General features: G+C 39.4%; 1 protein-coding gene across 1 annotated transcript; it reads left to right on the top strand.

The window, feature by feature from the left end:
- Positions 1 to 7,125: 7,125 nt before the first annotated feature.
- Positions 7,126 to 19,391, top strand: LOC118327158 (zinc finger protein GLIS2-like; the record flags this gene model as incomplete). Its single annotated transcript, XM_035660421.1, is given in 6 exon segments — positions 7,126 to 7,314; positions 8,628 to 8,821; positions 11,562 to 11,747; positions 12,401 to 12,534; positions 13,749 to 13,867; positions 16,745 to 19,391. Coding segments are annotated over 6 exon segments (1,473 nt in total). The 3' UTR covers positions 17,419 to 19,391.
- Between the last annotated feature and the right edge of the window lie 1,058 nt (positions 19,392 to 20,449).

The following is a 20,449-nucleotide window of genomic DNA, read 5'->3' as shown; positions in this document are numbered from 1 at the left end:
ACATATGTGTGTATATTATATTCAATTTCTGCCAATAGATCCTCCTAAATGTTACACGCTGGACCTTTAAGGAAAAATGGACCCCTGCGTCTAACTGAGAATATAACATATGATGGCTGCTTTGCAATCTCTGTATTTGTTTAGTGTAACTCACCATCAAATAAGAAATGGTCTCATAAGTGCAAGAGACATCAGAAATGAATGTTTTTTCATTTTACTTTGACTAGACATAGACATATGTTAAAGCCTGGCTATATATAATTTACAGTCCTTGTTTTAGCCTGTGCTGGTGAAGCACTAGAGGACAGTGTCATGTGTGCAACACTACAAAGACCACAAAGTTGACATCCTGCCACTTTATTGTCAATAATTAATGACTTATAAAAGCTGAGAGACCTCCATTTCTCTAGTATGAGTAGAAAAATAAATTCTGGTGTCCTTTCTTATGTTTGGGGCTGCTGTAATGACATTTTACTTTAGAAAAATCACATATATCTGCTGCAACAACCTTTGAAAATTCTTCAGAAATAAGTTTAGAGATGTACAGAAAGTCTGGAAAGAGCTTTTTTTTTTTTTAGCAAAGAACTAAATAATCCCTGTCTTGAGGGATTACTCCCACGCTTGTCCTCCCCTGACACCCGCCACCACTCCCCTCCTAAATGGTAAAGACGCCAGTGTCAGTGTGAGACACTGCAGGCTCTACTGGTGGCTATTGCAGACTTGCTCTGCAGAATTGCATCACTTAGTGCTGCCGAGACACGAGAGAGAGAGAGAGAGGATAATACTGAGACAAATAATGGGAAAAGTGTGAGGAGAAGGAAAGGCTGGGAGCCCACGTCTGACTCCCACAGTTTCTGTCTTTCCCTCCCTCCTTTCTTGTCACTCAGTTTTTCTATATGTCATTTTCACCGCCTGCTCACTCTCTGTCTCCCTATACGTTGCCATTTCTTTCATCCAGAGGGAAATTCACTCTCCTGAATGCTGGCACTGAGAACATGTTGTGAATCAGAGCTGACATAATATAAAACAGTGGTTCAACACATTCACAAGCTGTGAACACTGACAGTAAATTTCCTTTCGCTGCCGTGGCGGCAGAAACCACCTAAATGCAGTGGTGGTGGTTTTGTTTTTGTGACTCGAGTTTGCAACGTGATATGGTCATTACTGTTTTGGATGTTCTATGTAGGCTTGAGCCCTTGAAAACAGTCAAAAACATATTGTGTTGTAATTTAAAAAATATTTGGATGTCAATTAGAAAAGAAGAACTCTTGTTTGCTTCACATTTGCCTCCAAGAACTACAACATGTTTTGCTTATTGTCTCCATCTCACCACAGTCTGTGTGGTAAGAGGACCCCCCTTGGCTATTTTCTAGATGCTTCTCAACCCTCTCTATGTCCTCAGAATCCCTTTTTCTCCTCAGTGCAAACCACTCTGTCTTTGTTTTGGTCCATTGAAATGTTCCCTGCTATTTGCTGTTCAAACAGGTGTCCAGTTTCAGCCAATTCCAGCCATTTCCCATGAATGCACCTCAGCCTTTAGAGTCAGTCTCTCTCCTCCTGTCTCTGTATGCCTCCAAGTCACAAAAACAAAGCCTCCTGTCATCCACGCTGTTGCAGCGGCGTTGCGTAATACCTTATAAGGACGTGGGATGGAAAGATCAAAGGATGTAACCCCTAAAAAACAAGGGCTGACATCGTTCCCAGAGTGATGGACCGTCTTCTGTCACTCCTCCCTCCCACTGAAATCCATTCCTCTTCTTCAAAAAAACCCCAAAATACCAACTTTCAAAATCAGGCTTCATTCTCCAAACCTGATTTGAGATTTGAGAAACTTCAGATATGTCTTCTCAATTTTACACCCATATTTAATCTGTTTAGAAGAGAGAGAGAGAAAAGAAGAAGAAGGTATTTACTAAAAGAATTATGTGTCATATACAGTAAGTAGAAGAGGAAGCAATACGCTCTGTGCCTAGAAATCAAGAATGACTTCTTATATAGAGTCATGCGATGTGTTTCTGCAGCGACAAAATGGCAAGAAATTGTAGAAAAATGGAAAAGGGAGTTCAAAAACGCTCTGGAGAATAAAAAATGGGAGAGAAGAAAAAGGAGTGGGAGGTGCAGAGGGCAGAGGAGAGGGGAGGAGAACAGGAGAGGTATGCTCTGCTGGAGGACTGGGAGAGGAAAACCACAGGAAGGAGTGAGAGGGAGGGAAATAGAGGGAGAGAGGAGTAAAAAAAAAAATGGGGAGGGAGAGGCCAGATCAGGGCGCTGTGGAAGCAAATGTTTCCTGTGAGAGGTGGAAAGACTCTGTGTGTTATTGTACGTTATACCCGAGGGGGGCATCCACTCTGTATGTGTGTCTGTACAGCTTTACACATAATTGTGTGTAGAAAAAAACACTTGTTTCTATCATTTATATGGGAACTTTGGTGTGTATATGCATGTGTATACCGTGTGCACTAAAGAGCTCCAGTGCACAGAATTTGAATTTGTATTTAGTTTATTCGACAAAAGTTCAAATACAGTATTAAAAACAAAAAAACGACGCATGAGATATTGTCAACGATAACTCGACAAAGACCAGAACTTACTTCCACTGTGGTCCATCATATGTGTGACTGAATGTAAAGTATATATGTAGGTATGTGCATTGCTGCTTTCCTGAGGACATGGGGGCATCTGTGTTTGTATGTGCGAACTCTTTTGCATACAACTGTGTGCAAAGTGTTTAGTTTCTGCTTATGTTGTTTGCTTGAGGGTGAATTGTTTATTTGCAGGTGTAACTGTGTATGCATGTGTATACTACTGTGTAAGTCCACTAAAAAGCTGCAGTCCTGGGTGTGACCAGACCTATAAATGCATATGCATTTGTACTCTGTGTGTGTGTGTGTNNTATTGCCTTGCCTAAACTGCCGTCTGCCAAAGAGACGGCAGAAATCATGTTGAATAATGTGTTTCGTATCCATGGCTTTCCTAAAGACATTGTGTCAGACCGGGTGTGTGTGTGTGTGTCGAGAGAGAGAGAGAGAGTATTATTATCTTTGTGAGGACACTTTCAGTTCTAAATGATTGTAATGAGGACATATTAGCTGGTCCCCATTACTTCAAAGGACTGTTTGAAGGTTAAGACTTGTTTAGAAGGGTCAGGATAAGGGTTTATGGTTAGGCAATTAGTTATGACGGTGAAGGTTAGGGGCTAGGGGAATGCATTATGTCAATGAGGGTCCTCACCAGTATAGGAAAACAAACGTGTGTGTGTTGCTGTGTGAAAAAGGGTTACTCCTACATGTGTTTAGAATATACACTATATGTGACTGTGTGCGCATGCATGTGTGCACAAGTATATATGTTTATGTGCAAGTGTGTGAATAGTAAAAGTATGTGTTTTGCTAGGCAGTAGGGGATCCATAAGAGGGTCCGGGCATGCTGCCCAAACGCAGGTCATTGAGGGAAAAGAAGGGGAGGAGCTGCTGGAGGTGGGTGGGGGGCTCACGTGTGGTTATGAGTTTTGCGCATGCCTGCTGGTGTGACTTCAGTCTGCATGCGTGCCTGGATGCATATGGTCCTGTATGTGCGTGCCGTCACAATACCTCCAAATAACAGCGCATGTGTGTGAGAGAAGTCAACGAGGTTGCTGTGGAATGTGAAACCAGTGCGGTGAGGTAGCTGGCAGGCCGGCAGAAGGACCTAAACACTGACTTCATTGTGGTTTAGCCTCTGCCTCATATTATGTCGGGGGATCCTGTCGGTGATTGTGGAAGAATCTGTGGTGACAGCAAGTTTAGAAGTTAAAGAGGTGTACGTGCAGCTGGAAAGTTGCCAGTTTGAATCCCAGACTGTGTTTGGAAATTCAGCCCGTGAAAGTAAATTAAGAATGCTCTTACTGCCAGCTATCATTAAAGAGCCATATAGTGAGACACCCAATAGAGGTTTTGCAGTTGTGTCACAAATCGGCTTGCAACCCATGTCTGGCGCCATTGAGAAGTTCCATTGGAGGCAAATACTAGCTAAATATATAACAACTGGATAGAAAAACAAATATCTGAAAACCTTTTTTCTGCTGTGAGTGTAAAGTTTCAAGTCAGAGTGAAAAGTCTGCAAGGTAGATTTGTTTCCAAATGTAAAGCATCAACAGAGAACTTGTTGGCACCTGTGGACAAAAGCGACCTCTCACAAACATAAGTTATGTTGCTAAGATAACATACTGTACATTCTGTTGTCTGTAAATAGGTGTTTGGTAAACAAAATGGATATAAATTGTTAATTTGTAGCTCATAAAACTTTTATAATCTGCAATATATTTCCATGATTTATTGTTTGTATTATTTACTGTGTAAAAAGTAACCTCGTAAAGAGCGGGTTGTTTGGTGGACAAACTATGTAATTGCAACTCTGCTTTCTAAATGGCTGTACTTAATTTATAAGTCAACTGACTTCATAAGCTAGAATTATACATGACAATTTATAATGATTTATAAATGATAATATCAGCACTGCCGGTGTATCAGTCAGCTCTCGTCTCTACTAACGGAAACTTCTGCTAGGTATATTCAGAGAAATCGTATTACTAAAAGATGCTGAGTGACGGTAAACTGAGCAGATCTGAGACCTGCAGAGATGCTCTTAAAACAAAAAGCGGACTGAGGATGTGCCAGGCAGCTCTGAGGTGTGGATGTTGTGTAACAGTGAGAGCGAGAAGCAGAGTATCACTGAAAACCAAAGTATGAGTTGTGTCAACTTCTTTCACAGCAGCTGTCCGGCATTTCTTCACAGGTTTGATCCACTTCACTGCAGAGTTTTCCCCCTTTGGTCTCGGCTTGTGAGATTTTTTTTTCTCCCCCTTTGAAGCAGATATCTGGGTCTTGAGTCATTCGGTCTAACAAGAACTCATGAGTTGAGTCATGGACCAGGGTAGCTTTTTGTCTCATGCTTCACTCAGAGTATCATACCACCACGGGTGGAAAAATACTGCAAAATCTTGTTAAGCCCCTCAGTGAAGCTGACCACAGAAATGTAGAGGATCGCAATAACAAACCCACATCATAATGCTTCTCAGAGCTTTTTCCCTCAGGAACTGAGCAACAACTGAAATTCACAACACAGGATTGGACCCTGCTATATTTCTCACATTGACTGAATGGGTGTAGAACTGGACAACAGCTAAATCTAGGTTATTGTAATTTCTGGTGTCAGAAGTAAAGCAGGTCTATAATTTCAGTTGGAAAAGAAAAATTGGAAACGGAAAACTAAATAAAGCAGACTTTTAATGCACAATCCTCACCCCTATTGGTTTATTATTTGACCATCTCATACATCATGATAGGACATTTTTCATTTCCACTTGTCATAATAGGGAGAGCACAGGTGTTACTAACATCAACAATAGCTCTGTTCTATTCCAGTGTGCCAGTAAGCAGTTACAGTGAGCACAGTGAACCAGTATACACAATAGCAGAACCCTGAAACGGAAACATCATTGATTTTATCATTTACACTTGTCCTAACTGTGATAAGTTAAAATATCTTGTAGAGCCTGCAGAGATGATCGTTTTTGGCCCTGAAAGAGCTAACTGCCACATCTGTCTCATGTAGGTTACTGATGTGTCATTTTTTTAGATTTAAAAGTCTTAGTCTAACATTACATTGCATTTTAAATTAATTAAAGTATTATTATTTAAGTTTACCACACTCATTTATGTAAAACAATATGTTTCAGCTGGAATACTATATTTAGGACCATTGCAGAGTTCATTTGTATTATTATTACTCCACTATTTATTTCCTTATCATTTACATTATCATTGCATTGTTATTGTGTAATATTGAAGGTCATGCCTCCATTCCTCAGGGTCATTTTAGTGGTGATGATTGTGTGTAAAAGGGTGTTACAAGTGAGTAACCCCATTAAGAAAGTAAAATTTGCATGAATGTAAACTTATTTGAATATACTGTACAATCTGTAGTGCCATATCATTTTAAATGTGTTGTTCAAGGAAATCTGAAGCTGCATACTTTCAGCTGTCGTTAAACACTCACTGTGAATTATTTATGCCGTGTTTACCACAGTCACTACTATTTTGTCTACAAGCCACAATATTTGTATAATAATTGAATAGGATCACATAGGATCCAACTGTCGCTGGGACTAATGTTACAGGATTTATTTCATAAGAATCAAAAATGCAAACAGTTTTTTAAAACAGAAAAAAACTAAAATGAAAGTTCGGCTGTCTGTAAAAGCAAAGTGGACATTTTTATAGAAATTATTTTAATTAATTTGGCTGGTGTGTGTCACAGTCACACTTCAGATCGAACTGTGCTTTGCACTGACGTCAATGGAGGACTGGTGCAGAGTAATTGTACTACAGCAAAAAAGTATGTAAACTACTAAAATCCTACAGTCTCATTGGCTGTTTTGATTCACTCTTACTGCTCTCAAGTGGTGTTTTCAGATGTAGCAGACAGCTTTTTTCAGCAAATAAGCTCTCATAAGCCCACTGTACGTTACCGGCCCAGCACCAAACAACAGACTGACACAGTTAGTGACTATTGCTAAGTTAGCGTCGGTATTTGACGACCTGGGAATGAGACTCAACAATCAACTATCTTTCTCTAGAATGGCTGACCCCACTTTTAAGAGACAGATATTTCCCTCCTGAGCTTTTAGAGACCAAAAGCAGAGCAAAAACAGAGTGAATAGTGTCCTCAAATGAATTGCTAATGTCGCTGTGCGTCTGGTAGATCTGTGAATTTACCCCATCAGCTTTATAAGTTGACAGATTTAGTATCAATGTTGTGTTTACAGCTTATACTGCTGCCAAAATGCCAAAAAACAAAAATAAAAAGTTAATGCTGATTGAAACATGAATCCAAAAACAAAAACACATTTTGGTAACAACCTTACTGCACAAAATTAGAAAAGTAAAATCACTTATACCCTCAAAAACACACTGAAAGCTACATTGGCAGGCAAATCAACATGGCTGAAGACATTTGGTGCAAACATCCGAAGATAGTGTTCATAACAAGGATAGTTTAATTTATGATACATTGAACATTCAATCGAGGAAAGATATTGAGAGTTGTTTATGACGGATTGACTGCATGATGGTGCTCTCTCCTCAGGTGGGCAAGAGCAACCAGCAACCATGCTGTCATTGGACGAGCCGCTGGACTTAAAGCTTCCCTCAGGACGGACAGACTGTCCAGTGAGATTAGGAAAGAGGGCGTATCCCTCCTCCATCTGCGCCCCTCTCAGCGCCACACGACCACGCCTGCTATGCACAACGTTTCCTTCTCCACCCTCCTCCCCAGGTAAGAGTTAACCATGAAAACTGCAGCACAGCATAAGGTATTCTTCACAACAGGCCTATCGACAAAGCCCCCATCCTTTCTCCCCTCTCTCTAATACACACATGACATGCCTTTGCTGCCATGTTGCCGTGATTAAGATTAAGATGTGATAATGTAATAGTATAATAAGTAGATTCTATGTTCTCACTTTCCCAGTAACTTAATATTGGAAATCCAATGAATGGTAGCTCTCTTCTATCCTCCAATAGACATACATTGTCCCCAGATTTGTCAGTGTGGCTCATAACAAGGAGAGCGTGATACTGACATGAAGTGACCCAAAAGATCACCACAACATTGCTTCTGCTCTGTGACAGTGTGAATGGACTGTATGACCTTACAGACCAAGTGTGGAATAATGTGCAGAATGTCTAAAGTGTGTTTGTGACTCGTATTGTCTAAACTGTGCACTTAAAACAATATGAATCAGAATTTTCCCTCATAGTGACTAACCAAGTTTTTAGCCAACTCTACAGTCCTAGGTTTTTTTTCCTCTTAATTGTTTAATATTGTTTCCCTCCACAGGCAGCTGTTTTTAGCAAAAAAACAAGACTTTGATAAACCCTCACACATCCCTGGCACGCTCACTTTCCAGCAACACATTGCCGGCAGACATTTCGAACACCTAGAAGTTAAAGACCCACATCTTCTCATGTTTATTAGCAACAGAACCGGGGGAAAAATGAGAGCAATACTTGTCTTAAATTAGTCGGGTGGTCAATAACACAATTTACCCATAACAGTTTATAGAGTGCTAAAGACTGACTCTGACCTCGCCTCTGAGCTAGCCATTGTTGCATTAGCATCTGTAACTGTATCTGTAATTTCTTTCATTTGTCTTTCTGCAAAGAGAAACATATTTCAAACCTTTGTGATTATAGCAAGGTTAAACCACGATTACTTTGTCAGCATACAAAAAACTACAGCTCCAGTGAAGATTTATCAGCACGGCATACTTTGTAACCTTTTAGCTGTAATCTCTGCTGTCTCACAGTGAGATCTAGAATCAACATTTTGAATTGATTGAAGATTTTACCACATTTCTCTGCCTACTTTAGTCTCAGACAGCCCAAAATTGCACAGTGTAAAGGGGCCTTTACTGTTACCCTGCTTTAACAAGAGGCAAAGGAGGTGGTGGTGGTCTTAACAGCAAAGGCACCATATTTCCCTTACCTTGATTCGAGCTAAGGTAAATTTAACATTGCCTTGATATGGAAAGGTTTTACTTCAGTGTATCAAACGTAACGTCCTCCCATTTCAACTCTGATCTCCAGATTCCCAGTCTTCCTCTCAAGAACGACTCAGGTCCTGCTTCAGTCCTCCAGCCATGGACCTCAGCCTGTCACCCTCCTCCCGCCATGCCTCCTCCCTCTCCCCATCTCCTTCCTCCCCCTCATCCCTCTCCCCTTCCTCACCCCTAGAGTCCCCTCACAGCAGCCGCAGCCCTCAGCCACATCTCTTCTCACGGGTGAGTCCAGGTGTCCACGCAGTAACAATCAAATGACAGTGATGTGTCATTTTAAAGTGGATTTTTAGATTTGATTTCAAAAGTTGACTTCCCATTTCACGGTGTGGCTCCATGAAAGATGATGACTTCAGCCAATGATCCTTCATGTCAGATATGGATATGGTCAGGCTGGCAGGTGCAAAGTACATTAAACACTTTGATGGAAAGACGAATAGAAAAGTTATTCTCACAAAATGTCTAATGAATACAGCCAGAGAAGACGCTTTACAAGTATTGTGAGGACAAGTGTTGATATCCAGTTATGTAAATCTATAAAAATCATATCAATCAGACGCCATATAAGAATGGTGATTGATACCACTCTCATGTTTATAGTGTCAATGTGACGCCACAGCCAGCAGCCAGTCAACTTAACCTAGCTTAGCATAAAGCCTAGAAACAGGGGGAAACAGCTAGCCTGCTCTGTCCAAATGTATCAAAACCTGCCTACCAGCATCTCTAAAGCTCACTTTTTAATGTTATATAAGCAAACAGGTACCAACTATGAACTTGCTACTGTCCTTTGTCCTGTCACAGCTTTAGGTAGCATACAGTGTTGTTTTTTTGGTTAAGCCTTTTTACTGTAAAATAGTAACAGTAAAATTATGGGTTGGATAGTTCAACAATTTGCTGAAACTCACTATAAAGCTTTGTAAAGCTGAGGGCAGCTGCAGATTCAGGTCATAATTCTTGGTAAGTTCATCACTACAAGCGACCCCTTTCACATTGTCATCCGATGCATTTCATCACAAGAATCAAACTGTTCTGTTTCATAAAGCTACGCTCGAGGAAAGACTGCTCTGTTTAGGTGTGCATCTTCATGTCAGCAGTTAATCCATGATGACAGTCTTCTTCCAGCCAACTACTGATTGTGGCTGAATGCGCTCCACTCTTCTTCAACAGGACTGAATTGAATTGGGATCCAGGGAGTGAATCTAATTTGTTGGTGCAATGTCTGCACACAGCACACAGCCATCCACTGACTCTGTCTAAATCAAATTCTAGCCTGCTTGAATGGTAAAACATGAAACACACAGCTTCTTTGTTAGAGCATCAAATCTCCTCTCTCGGCTGAGATTTATCTTTTAGCTCAGAAAATACCGATTTTAAATTGTCTAACGCATTAAGGGGGGACTGTAAAAAGCACTCATTATTTCTCCCAGACATGCTTCAAAGATGTCTTTGAAACTGTTTGCAGCACATTTTTGTCCACAATCAGTCACTTGTGTGAAGTTTCTTCCAATTTTAAACATGCAGAACCATCTTTAAAAATACCTTTATTTCATCATTCAGTTCTTAAAAAGAATAAAAGGTATTTAGCCAAGCAGTATAGCACTTAAACAACAATGTTAAACAGATTGTAAATCTCTAGCAACAGTAATATTCCTCAGAGTAAACAAGACGAACAGCACCAACAATAGAATTTGACCTTCTCCTCTTACCATTTATGAATCATTCTTCTTTTCAGTAAGGTCAAAGGTGAGAAATCCCTGGGCTCAATACCAGGCCAGGTTCTTTTCTCATTGTTAAGACAAGAACTTTATTAATCTTGAGGGACATATTTTTGTGCCAGAGATCTCTCAATAACTACAGTAACACTAGATTCTCAAATATAAACTTTTTTAAAGAGTAAATGCTGACACTAGTTCCTAAAAGAATAAACACAAAATAAGTTAAAACTAAAATAAACTAGAATAGAAAAGTATGTTGGCAATGATATTGAAAAGTAATATTGCACATGATAATGAAATTGTTGTTCTCAGTGTCCGATGTGTCAGCTTTCTCTCCGACAGAAGGGGGAGGATTTATACAACTTGATGGCCACTGGTAGAAAAGACCTCCTGTGACGTCTGCCATGTTCAACTGCCATGTTTCTACCGTAGCACAGAACAGATAAAGCAAACACTGGCTCTAGAAAGGGCTGCTCACGATTTTGTACACATTTCGGCCACCGTAGTTTCTCTTATGCACTTGAAAAGAGTGAGTAAAGATGCAATCTGCAACTACACCACCATTCTTACACAGTTAAAATGTGTTCTCTGCCAGTGCTGGATGTGCTACAGTTTGTTTCATACAAAAAAATTTTATTGAACTAAACAGTTTTTTTTTCTCATCTAGTATTGAATAACTAGCTAGTGTCATGGCATTATGAAAGCTGTCTGACCTTTGAGACAAAGGAAAATATAACAATCCTGTGTCTCTCTTTTACTCTTTTTACAGAACTTTTTACAAAAGTCAAGTACTTACTAAAACTAAAATTGTTAAAAAGTTTAGAGCTAATTTGTTTAAAAAAATGACTGTAATTAGACAGGCGGCAGTAGATAATAGCCACGAGTGATGCAGACACCCATGATACATTGTGACTGTGTGTCATTCTGTTACCAGACTGTGGCAGAGACAAGAGATCCATTTCATGTCTGTCTCCACTGGTGAAGTAATGGCAGTGCTGAAAGATATGCTTCATGGTATTTGCAGGGTGCACTGGACAAATATATTCCCCCAAATATTTGATTACCAATATTAACATATTTTTGTTCAGCTTAATGCAGATGTATCACTCATGTGTCTGTGTTCGTGCTGCATTCATGCAGTACCAGTGAAACCGGAAGAAAAGGAAATCCTACGTTATTCCGAATTGGGACACATTATTCTTATAATGTTTTTGTTTGTTGACTTATCCCTCCATCTTTCTCTCTCTCAGGAACCAGTTCGTCACCGAGGTATGGAAGGCGGAGGTTCACCGCAGGGTTATCCGTTTTATCTGCCAATTGGAAGCCCACCGAGGGCGTACAGCTTTCCCTCCTCCATATTCATTGGTCAGAACAGAGAGAAGCAACTTTCACCAGAGCCCTCGTTGGATGGTCAGCTGGCCTGCCGTTGGATGAAGGTAAATATAATTGTGAAAACATCCGATGCACTGTCTACTGTAAGAATATCACAGAGGGCTGGGTAAAAGACTGCAACTATTATTCTGGCCAATAGGTGATGCGGAAAACAAACTTAAATTATCGCTGTCAGTCACAGAAAAAGAGGTATAGAGGATGAAGATGACTTAGGTTTACAATACTAAAAAATGGTGAGGAAATGTAGGATATGTAGGATATATTATATATATATTATATAGGAGGAGATAAGATAATGGTTCTTGCATATAAAATGTGGGGGATTTGTCTCCTTGGCCACTGTGAATGTGCTTCACAATATAAAAACTCTAACTGCACATAATCAGACATACTGTATTAAGTTGCAATAAGCTGACAATATGACAAAAAGCATCAAACAAGGTCTTTATTTAAAGTTTTTTACGATAGTCTAAACTGGTTTGATAATAAAACCTTTGATGATATTACATTTACATTCACAAAAAGCAGAAAAGTTCAAGTCATTATGGAGTGGGAGCATAAAATCTGGATGTTAATACATGTATGATGTGGGAACTTCCAAAAAACAGTCAGAGAAATTATGCAGTATTTCTAATCATGAGTTTTACCAACTGAATTTACCCTCAATGAAGAATCTCTCTTCTTCTCTACCCTCCAGTGCCACCTGCTGTTTGACTCGCTGCAGGACTTGGTGGATCACATCAACGACTTCCATGTCAAGCCTGAAAAGGATTCTGGGTACTGCTGTCAGTGGGAGGGCTGTGCTCGTAATGGGAGAGGGTTTAATGCAAGGTATGTTCACAGTGTTATCACTGACATTTCAACAAACATGGTGTTTACGTTGTCAGCCTGGGATTAGGACAAATCATGACTGCAGGCCCGCCCCTTAAAATCTGATTTGCAATAAGATAGTTAATGAGTTAAAATAATGAGTGTGTTGCCTTTGAAAAAATTAAATGTTATTAGCAAATGGTTGTGTAACAATATTGGGTTAAAAAAACATAATGTCAAAAACATAATGCCACAAACAAGGGAAATGACTCATGTATTAACATAAATAATAGATTTTATTTACATAGCACCTACCAAAGTTAATAAATACACATATAAAATCATACTGTAACAAAACATGAGAAAAGTAAACAGTTAATAAAATGTTTTATCAGGTTATACACACAGACAGTTATCCAAATTAAAGTTAAAGTTAGAAAAATTATGAAAAACACAAAGGCATTTAATTTACATTGATATATGATAATGAACAGCAAACACAGGCTGCAATCATTTTTCTTACCAGATATGTAATTAAACATATACAGAATTGTACAAGTGTCATTCCTTTGTTTTGTCAATGCTGTACTGCCATACCAGCAAGACCCACACCTGAGAGTTTAACTTGTATTTCATCACACATTTTATCCCATTTAAATGATCCCAGGCTGCATGCAAAGTAGTTAAAAGCAACATTTAAGTGCAGTAGTTTCCTGGTTCACCTTGGCAGTAGACAGAAAAAGAAAGAGTGTGAATGAGTCTAGTAATTCGAGTTAGGCAAGTTATTAGACTGGATCGTGACATTTTACATATCACAGTCACAGCCACATCCTTAACCCTTTATAGGGCACTCATTGAAATACTTGGAAATTTAAAATGTCAACCCTGGAGTGTTATTGGTGGATATAAGAAGACATTTTATCCACCATTTTATCCCCCCCCCTTACCATAAAGGGACTGAGCAGACAGCTACTGCAAAAGAAAAATGCCACATCAATATACTATAAAAAATATGTAATAAATAAGCCATAAGCAAATCAAGATCTTGAAAGAAAGCAGTAACAGTGTATATTAGTATATCACCTATTAAAAAAAACCCACCAAAATATGCCATAGAAGTGTAATAAAAACTGTCATAAGGAATTGACCATATATGGTTCCTCGCCCGATAAAGAGTTAAAAAAGCATACATAAATAAACAACACACTTTCTTTTTATGCTTCATGTTTTTATAGGTATAAAATGCTGATTCATATCCGCACACACACCAATGAGAAGCCACACCATTGCCCCACCTGTAACAAGAGCTTCTCCCGTCTGGAGAACCTGAAGATACACACCCGTTCACACACAGGTGAGTTCACAATGACAAATATCAACAATGATTCATACTACTAAGTACGACTAGTTGTCCGTGCATCCAATGCCTGATCTATCTTATTCCTCTCTGCTGGAGATGTTCAGTGTTGTCCATAAACTATTAAAAACGCATCAATGAGACACACTTTTGAACTGGATGACATGTTTTCTTTATTATATAGATGAGCTGTGTATTTTTTTCCCAAATTAACATCTTGCAGCTTTAAATACTACTTAGCCAACCAAATATATGCCTCAAAGTAGTTCCCAGCAAATACATTATTTAGTCTTGTTTGAGTAACGTTTGCTAAAACCTGTGGTGCCCGGTTGTTTTAGAAAATGACTGTCTCTCTTTCTGAAAGATTTACCTTCTTCATGTGGAACAAACAGGCTTGGGACTGACAGCCAAAGGCATGGAAGGGAAGTCAGAAAGTGTTGAGAAATGGACTAAACCCTTGTTGGCTTTTGGTTCTTTTCATGCGATTTTTTGACAATAGCAAATATCGTATTATCCTTTAAAAGACTTAAAACTAATGCACAAAAGGGTTTACGTTTGTGTGCAGGGGATGTGGAGGGGATGTAAGGATGGGGTGAAGTTGCATGCAGGGGTCCAAAGTAAAAAATAGGTTTCGTTTGTGTGCAGGGATGTGGGGGGCGGATGAAGTAAGGATGGGGTGAGTTGATGCAGGGGTCCAAAGTAAAACATTAAAGCCACCGGTAACTTGAACTGTTTTGCAAAAGGCTGGAACATACATTTTCCATTGAGAAAACGCTCAGTGCGTTCTTTGCTCTTCTTTTAATGAATAGCATACTATCAGGTGTAAAGTATGGTGTCACTTGTCTTGCGATTCTACTAAGTTGGTGAACATGATATTATAACCAGCCTAAAACATCAATGTGTTAACATTTTTAGAGTAACATGTTAAGCATGCTAAAATTATTAATAGTTCACAGCCTCAGAAGAGAAGCTAATATTCATCACATTTTTGTGTGCGTGTTTGGCCTTGTAGGCCCATGTCAAGTCCAAAGTCAAAGTCCAAAGTTCAGCTTTAAATGTCAATTCTCCATGCACAGACATACAAGGAATGACGAGAGGACGTTCACCCACGGTGACCAGATAAGTGACAGCCAAACTGATAAGAACAGAATATTTCCTAATACTAAAATTTTAACATTCAAAATTACAACGGACATAAAATATAAATATACATATACAATACTTATGGTAGTGCAAAAAAGGCAGATGGTAATGGCAGCAGAAAAATTGATGTAAGACTATATTTGTACACAGTAACAGTCCAAAATGTAATAAATAATAGCAGCAATTTTAACTATGTGTATGGTGGTGATAGTAATGGTAAAACTAATAATAATAATTAGTTAGTGCAGGAGCAGTTTGTCCAGGTCGGAGTGATTTTGGGGGGGGGGTTCAGCTTCCTGACAGCCTGGCGAGGATGTGGCTGGGGGAGGGTGAGGCGAGTATGTGTCTTGCAAGGAAGGGAGTGGGGCATCAATGATCTCACCAGTGTGGAACCACAGAGATTAATCTGTGATTTTTACTGAAGTCTGGTCTTTCCCCTAAACTGAGAGGAATCAAACGCAACACGAAACAAACTGAGCATGGAATAAACTTGCATCGCCATCAATCTTAACGTGCCCTTTTGTCTCATATTCAGCCTTCATGATGTACTTAAGATATGAAAGTATTCTGTCAGTAGGTGGAGGGACAGTGCACTTTGTTCTCAGTCTTGTTTCAGTATCTCGAAACAAGACGAGGTAAGACAGATCGCTCACAAACAGCAGAGAGACAGAGATCAGAGCTTGTTATTACTTCTTTAAGAAAAAAAGGACAAGATGAAAAATAGGATCTCAGGACTGAGTAATCATTTACGTACATAGCAGCAAACATTAATCTTTTACTTGCTGTCATTTGATAGTGGCCCAAGTGCTTTCATTTTGTCATGTTCTGCTCTGCTTACTATCAGTCAGTCTGACACATACATTTTCTTTTTCTTTTCACAGTATGAGTGTAATCTTTTCAAACCAAGCCACTAGGAAATTACTGGCACCATAAACACACCAATTAAGCCATTCAATTTGAACAGGATCCGTCTTGATGCATTTGAAAGCTCCTGGTGTTAAGTGAGTCATTTCATGAATGACCAACATTTACACGGTACACACAGCTTTCATTTCATAAGGTGTGGTAACTTTAGAATAATGCAGAAAGGTCTGGGAATCTGGTGTCACTGGCTTTATTGTTTGCTTTATCAGTTCCGCATTGTTAAAATGAACTGAGTTCTTCTGTTACCTGATATTTCTGTCCGTGTATACCAGGAACTGTCATGACGCAAAAACAATCTCATCTATTGAGACTTTTGGTCATATCTCATTAGCCTTATCTTCAGGTTGATTTCACTATAGCTTAGTGTGCTCTTGCTATACAAGTGTGTGTTGTTATGCAATGTCACCTGTGGCTCTTGTGTATTAAAGTCTGAGAAAATATCCCCTAATGAAGTCACAGAGTTATCTCGGCTGGGGTACAGAACATTTTGAACAGAAATCCTGACAAACAGCTTTATCTCTATTATCTTTCACTTCATGAAAGTGTGATACAAAATTGCTGATGTACCACTTTAAAGTCCTTGTAAATGAATGACACAGGAAATATTTACAGGGATCCTTAAAGTTGAAGGTTCACTGTAGTGCAGAATTTTTTTTATCACAACATACAACTGAATGTTGCTTTCCATGGCTCTTTCTCCTGCAGTGAAGCCTTCTCTGACTTTGTATTTTTACTGTAATCAATTGTCCTAATTTATTCATTCTCCCTCTCATTACTTTTATTCTCTCTCCCTTTTTCCTCCTCTAGGAGAAAAACCCTACATCTGCCCTTATGAAGGCTGCAGCAAACGTTACTCCAACTCTAGTGACCGTTTCAAACACACTCGCACCCACTACGTTGACAAGCCTTACTACTGCAAGATGGCAGGCTGCCTGAAACGCTACACAGATCCCAGCTCGCTACGCAAGCACATCAAGGCCCATGGGCACTTTGTTGCCCAGGAACAAGGCGCTCCGAGCAGGCTGGGGCTTGGTCATCCAGGGCACCAGAGTGCCGCTGAACTGCCTTCTGTAGGCGGCGCCCACATCATCATTCCCGGGGCTGCTGCAGCACTTCTTGGAGGTCTGGGGTCCTCTTTGCCTCTCTCTGCTTTCTGCCATGCCAGAGCCCTGGGCCACCACGGGGCACCGCTCTTCTCTGTTGGTGGAGGAGGAGGCAGTGGCATGGGGCCGCTCGCCCTCTCAGACTCTCCTCTGTTACACTTTGGGCTTTCAGCTGTATCCATGTTGGGGCTGGGAGCACTGAGAGGTCTGGGACAAATGGCAGGGAAAGAGACGGAACCTGAAGAGGAAGAGGAGGAAGGAGAGGTGGGGCAAGTGCTGAACCTGTCTGCAGGGGTGGGGCCAAGGCGAAGTGACCCTTTGTCCTGGGTGGTTGTCCCCCCAAGGGCACTCCTTCTTAAACCAGCTGTCGTCAGCTAGGATGTGCCCCAGCAATGCACAGAACCAGGGAGTGTTTGTCTTTTTCTGTATCAGTGTTTATATGCTTTTATGTCCGGGTGTGTGAGACATACATGCATGATTATGATGAGTGTGTGTTTGTGTGTGCATGTGAGGGATCAAAGGTCGCTGTCACCTGCAGAGCCATAAAAAAGACTTCAGTCATTCCAACCCTGAAACAACTGAAGACGGACTGAAAGACTGAAAAGTACAGAAGTCTTTGTGTTGAGTGTACAAAACCTAAACGACTTTTGGGTGTTGGGTTGCAATAAGTTTCAGCAGCATGCGTATTTTAACTCTCAAACTTTGAAGGGTCAATTCACCCAAATTACAAAAAAAACAAATACTCCTAGTGGATTTCCAGCTGATATTTTTATATATCTTTCTTGGACTTCTGCTGAAAACAGCATTAAAACGGACATTTGATTCAACAGTGAAATTCAACTTGTCTTTCCACAAACAAGCTCCCTGTTGTATGAGATAATCCACAGGCATCACTGTGAGCCATTTCTTTATTTGGACTACTTTGCAATAAGATTTTTAAATGTGAGATTTAATTTAAGATCATTGTCACTGAGAGTGTTTGCAAGCTGACATTAATTTGTAGCTCAAAGTCAGGGCTGCTAGTGTGGTTGTAGTAGACTCCTGTTGCAATGTTATGAATCTTACAAATCAAATTCCGTATATATGAAAGTGGAGATGTCTTAGAGGTTGATATTTCAAACCTTTGTGACACAAAACCACATCTATCTGCACAGATTGACGTGTGATTTTGGTGAAATTACCCTTTAATATTCCTCGATTCACCCATCTCCTCCCATTCAACATTTTACAGCAGACAATCAGCTTAATCAGATTTACTAAACCAGGCCATTAAAAGAGCTGGTACACTAACCACTTTGTAGTTTTTATCTCCGACAATCTCCACTGACTGCTTCAACAGACCCGTCTCTTTACTCATAAATAAATATGGGACAAGCATGATTATGGAGAGCAATGAGAAATACAGTCCATACACAATAATTGAATGTACCATTTAAGAATATGTATACGCATTGTAGACTTAAGATCTACTTTTGTTACATACATCTATAGTTTTCCCTTTAGGTAAAGTTAAGAGTTTGTGCAATTAAGGGGTTAAATTTCAAAATATGATATCAATCATTCAATCCTCCCATAAAAAGGCGACTCATGTAAAAAAAAATCAACCCTCCCGAGCCTTGATGCCACGCATCAAATTTATGGTATAGTTATCTCACTGCGATGTTTGATGACAGATTAGAATCCACACAGAGCTATCTGTTTGACCATGTGATTTTAAAAGTCACAAGAAGAAACAAAAAAAAACTGTGTTGACGCAACTGAATGTAGGTTTGAGATTAACTTTCTTGTTTGTATTTTATCTCATCTAATTCTTTGCTCTATCAATCATTCCAAGACAATGATCTAGACAGGATCAGCCCTGCTTTTTTAGAAAAGACTTTGCATTGATAAGGACAACAGGAACTCGGTAGACAAAGGTGTGTATTGTATAATAATGCATACACATTTGCTTCATATGAATGTTAAAACACAAAAAGGTACACAAGAATAAGCCAAACAATGGTTTAAAAAACTGTCTCTCGAGTACTTTTGAAGGGTGAATGTCTGACAATGGCCACATGTGGCCAGTATCTGTGTTGATTTATCTTGTATTCTTGTTTGCACATTGATTTATCCTAATCAGTATTTCAAAGGTGTCCAAGTGCCTTGTGTTTCAACCGAAATATATCACACAGTATATGAAAAATATTTAGACATGTGTATAAATGTACTTTTCATTACATTTTAGAAAACTGAAATTTAATAACTTGACAACAGATGTGATTTGTACATCAGGGCCACTGCAACACTTTCCAAGGACGTCACCAGTGTTGATGACTATGACAATGACTCTATGTCAATAAACACAAACAACTGAAAATAAAATCTCTCCTGTTGTTTTAATTTCAGCACACCCCTACACTGTGTATGGCAATGAAATATGCCTACATATTTTGATTTAATTTTAATTGCCTGTAAAACTTTGGTAAAAAAAAACAATTTAATAATTAACTCACATATGTGCAAAGATAACCCCAAAACAAGCAACAAGGAAAACATTACAAAACAGAAAATAAGTAAAAAAATTCTAAAAAATCTAAAAACATTATTTTCAAGTTTAAATATTGTTTGCACAGCTCAAGATGGGCAGAAAAGGGGGGCAGGGGGTGACGCCCAGCAAAGAGCCACAGGTCGAATTCGAAGCCATGGTACATGGCGCACCTGCTCTACCAGGTAAGCTAACAGGGACTTTAAGGAACTGAACAGTAACCAACTGACTGTTTTAAAGCTATTTAATGGTATATTTCAGAAGCATTTTTGTTATATTTGTTGAAATTCTCTTTGTACCCAAACAGCAATCAATAAATCAAACGCTGTAAATTATTTATTTTAATTAGGTAACTGGCTGTTTCAGGCCCGTAATAAGCCCTTCCAATCATTTCATTCGAATTCAAATGAAATCTACCTGTCTACCTATCAATCTGCCTACCTTCACACACTCTGCCTTGGCTTTAGAGGGAGGCCTCAATGGAGGGGGTGGGATTTTGTCGGGTTCAAAATCTGTCTCTTGCAAGTTTCTTCAATTTTATCTAGCTTTAATAGATCCAGTGAGAAAATAAAAAACACTAAGTGGAGTTCCCTGAGATCTATATACTTAGATTTTATACAATGAGTGTGTCCAAGTGCTGACATGGGGGTAGAAACGCCCCACCTAGCGTGGTGCTATTAGTCTCTGTGGATATATAATAAAACACTGGGCTTACATAACATCTGATATGAGGAACCTCCAACAATAATAAATAACACAACATGCACAGTACCACAGCAGCAGTTAGGGATATAATTATTGGTGTAAATGAAAATGAGTCATTCCTCATACTTGGTAAATGGACCTGTACTTGTTATACTTATATAGCGCCTTTCTAGTCTT

The sequence above is a fragment of the Morone saxatilis genome, unplaced genomic scaffold, assembly GCF_004916995.1.
Source record: "Morone saxatilis isolate NCDOM2014 unplaced genomic scaffold, NCSU_SB_2.0 Contig17, whole genome shotgun sequence".
Classification (NCBI taxonomy): domain Eukaryota; kingdom Metazoa; phylum Chordata; class Actinopteri; family Moronidae; genus Morone; species Morone saxatilis.
The sequence above is the reverse complement of the archived record's forward strand: the minus strand, read 5'-3'. Positions and strand labels throughout refer to the sequence as shown.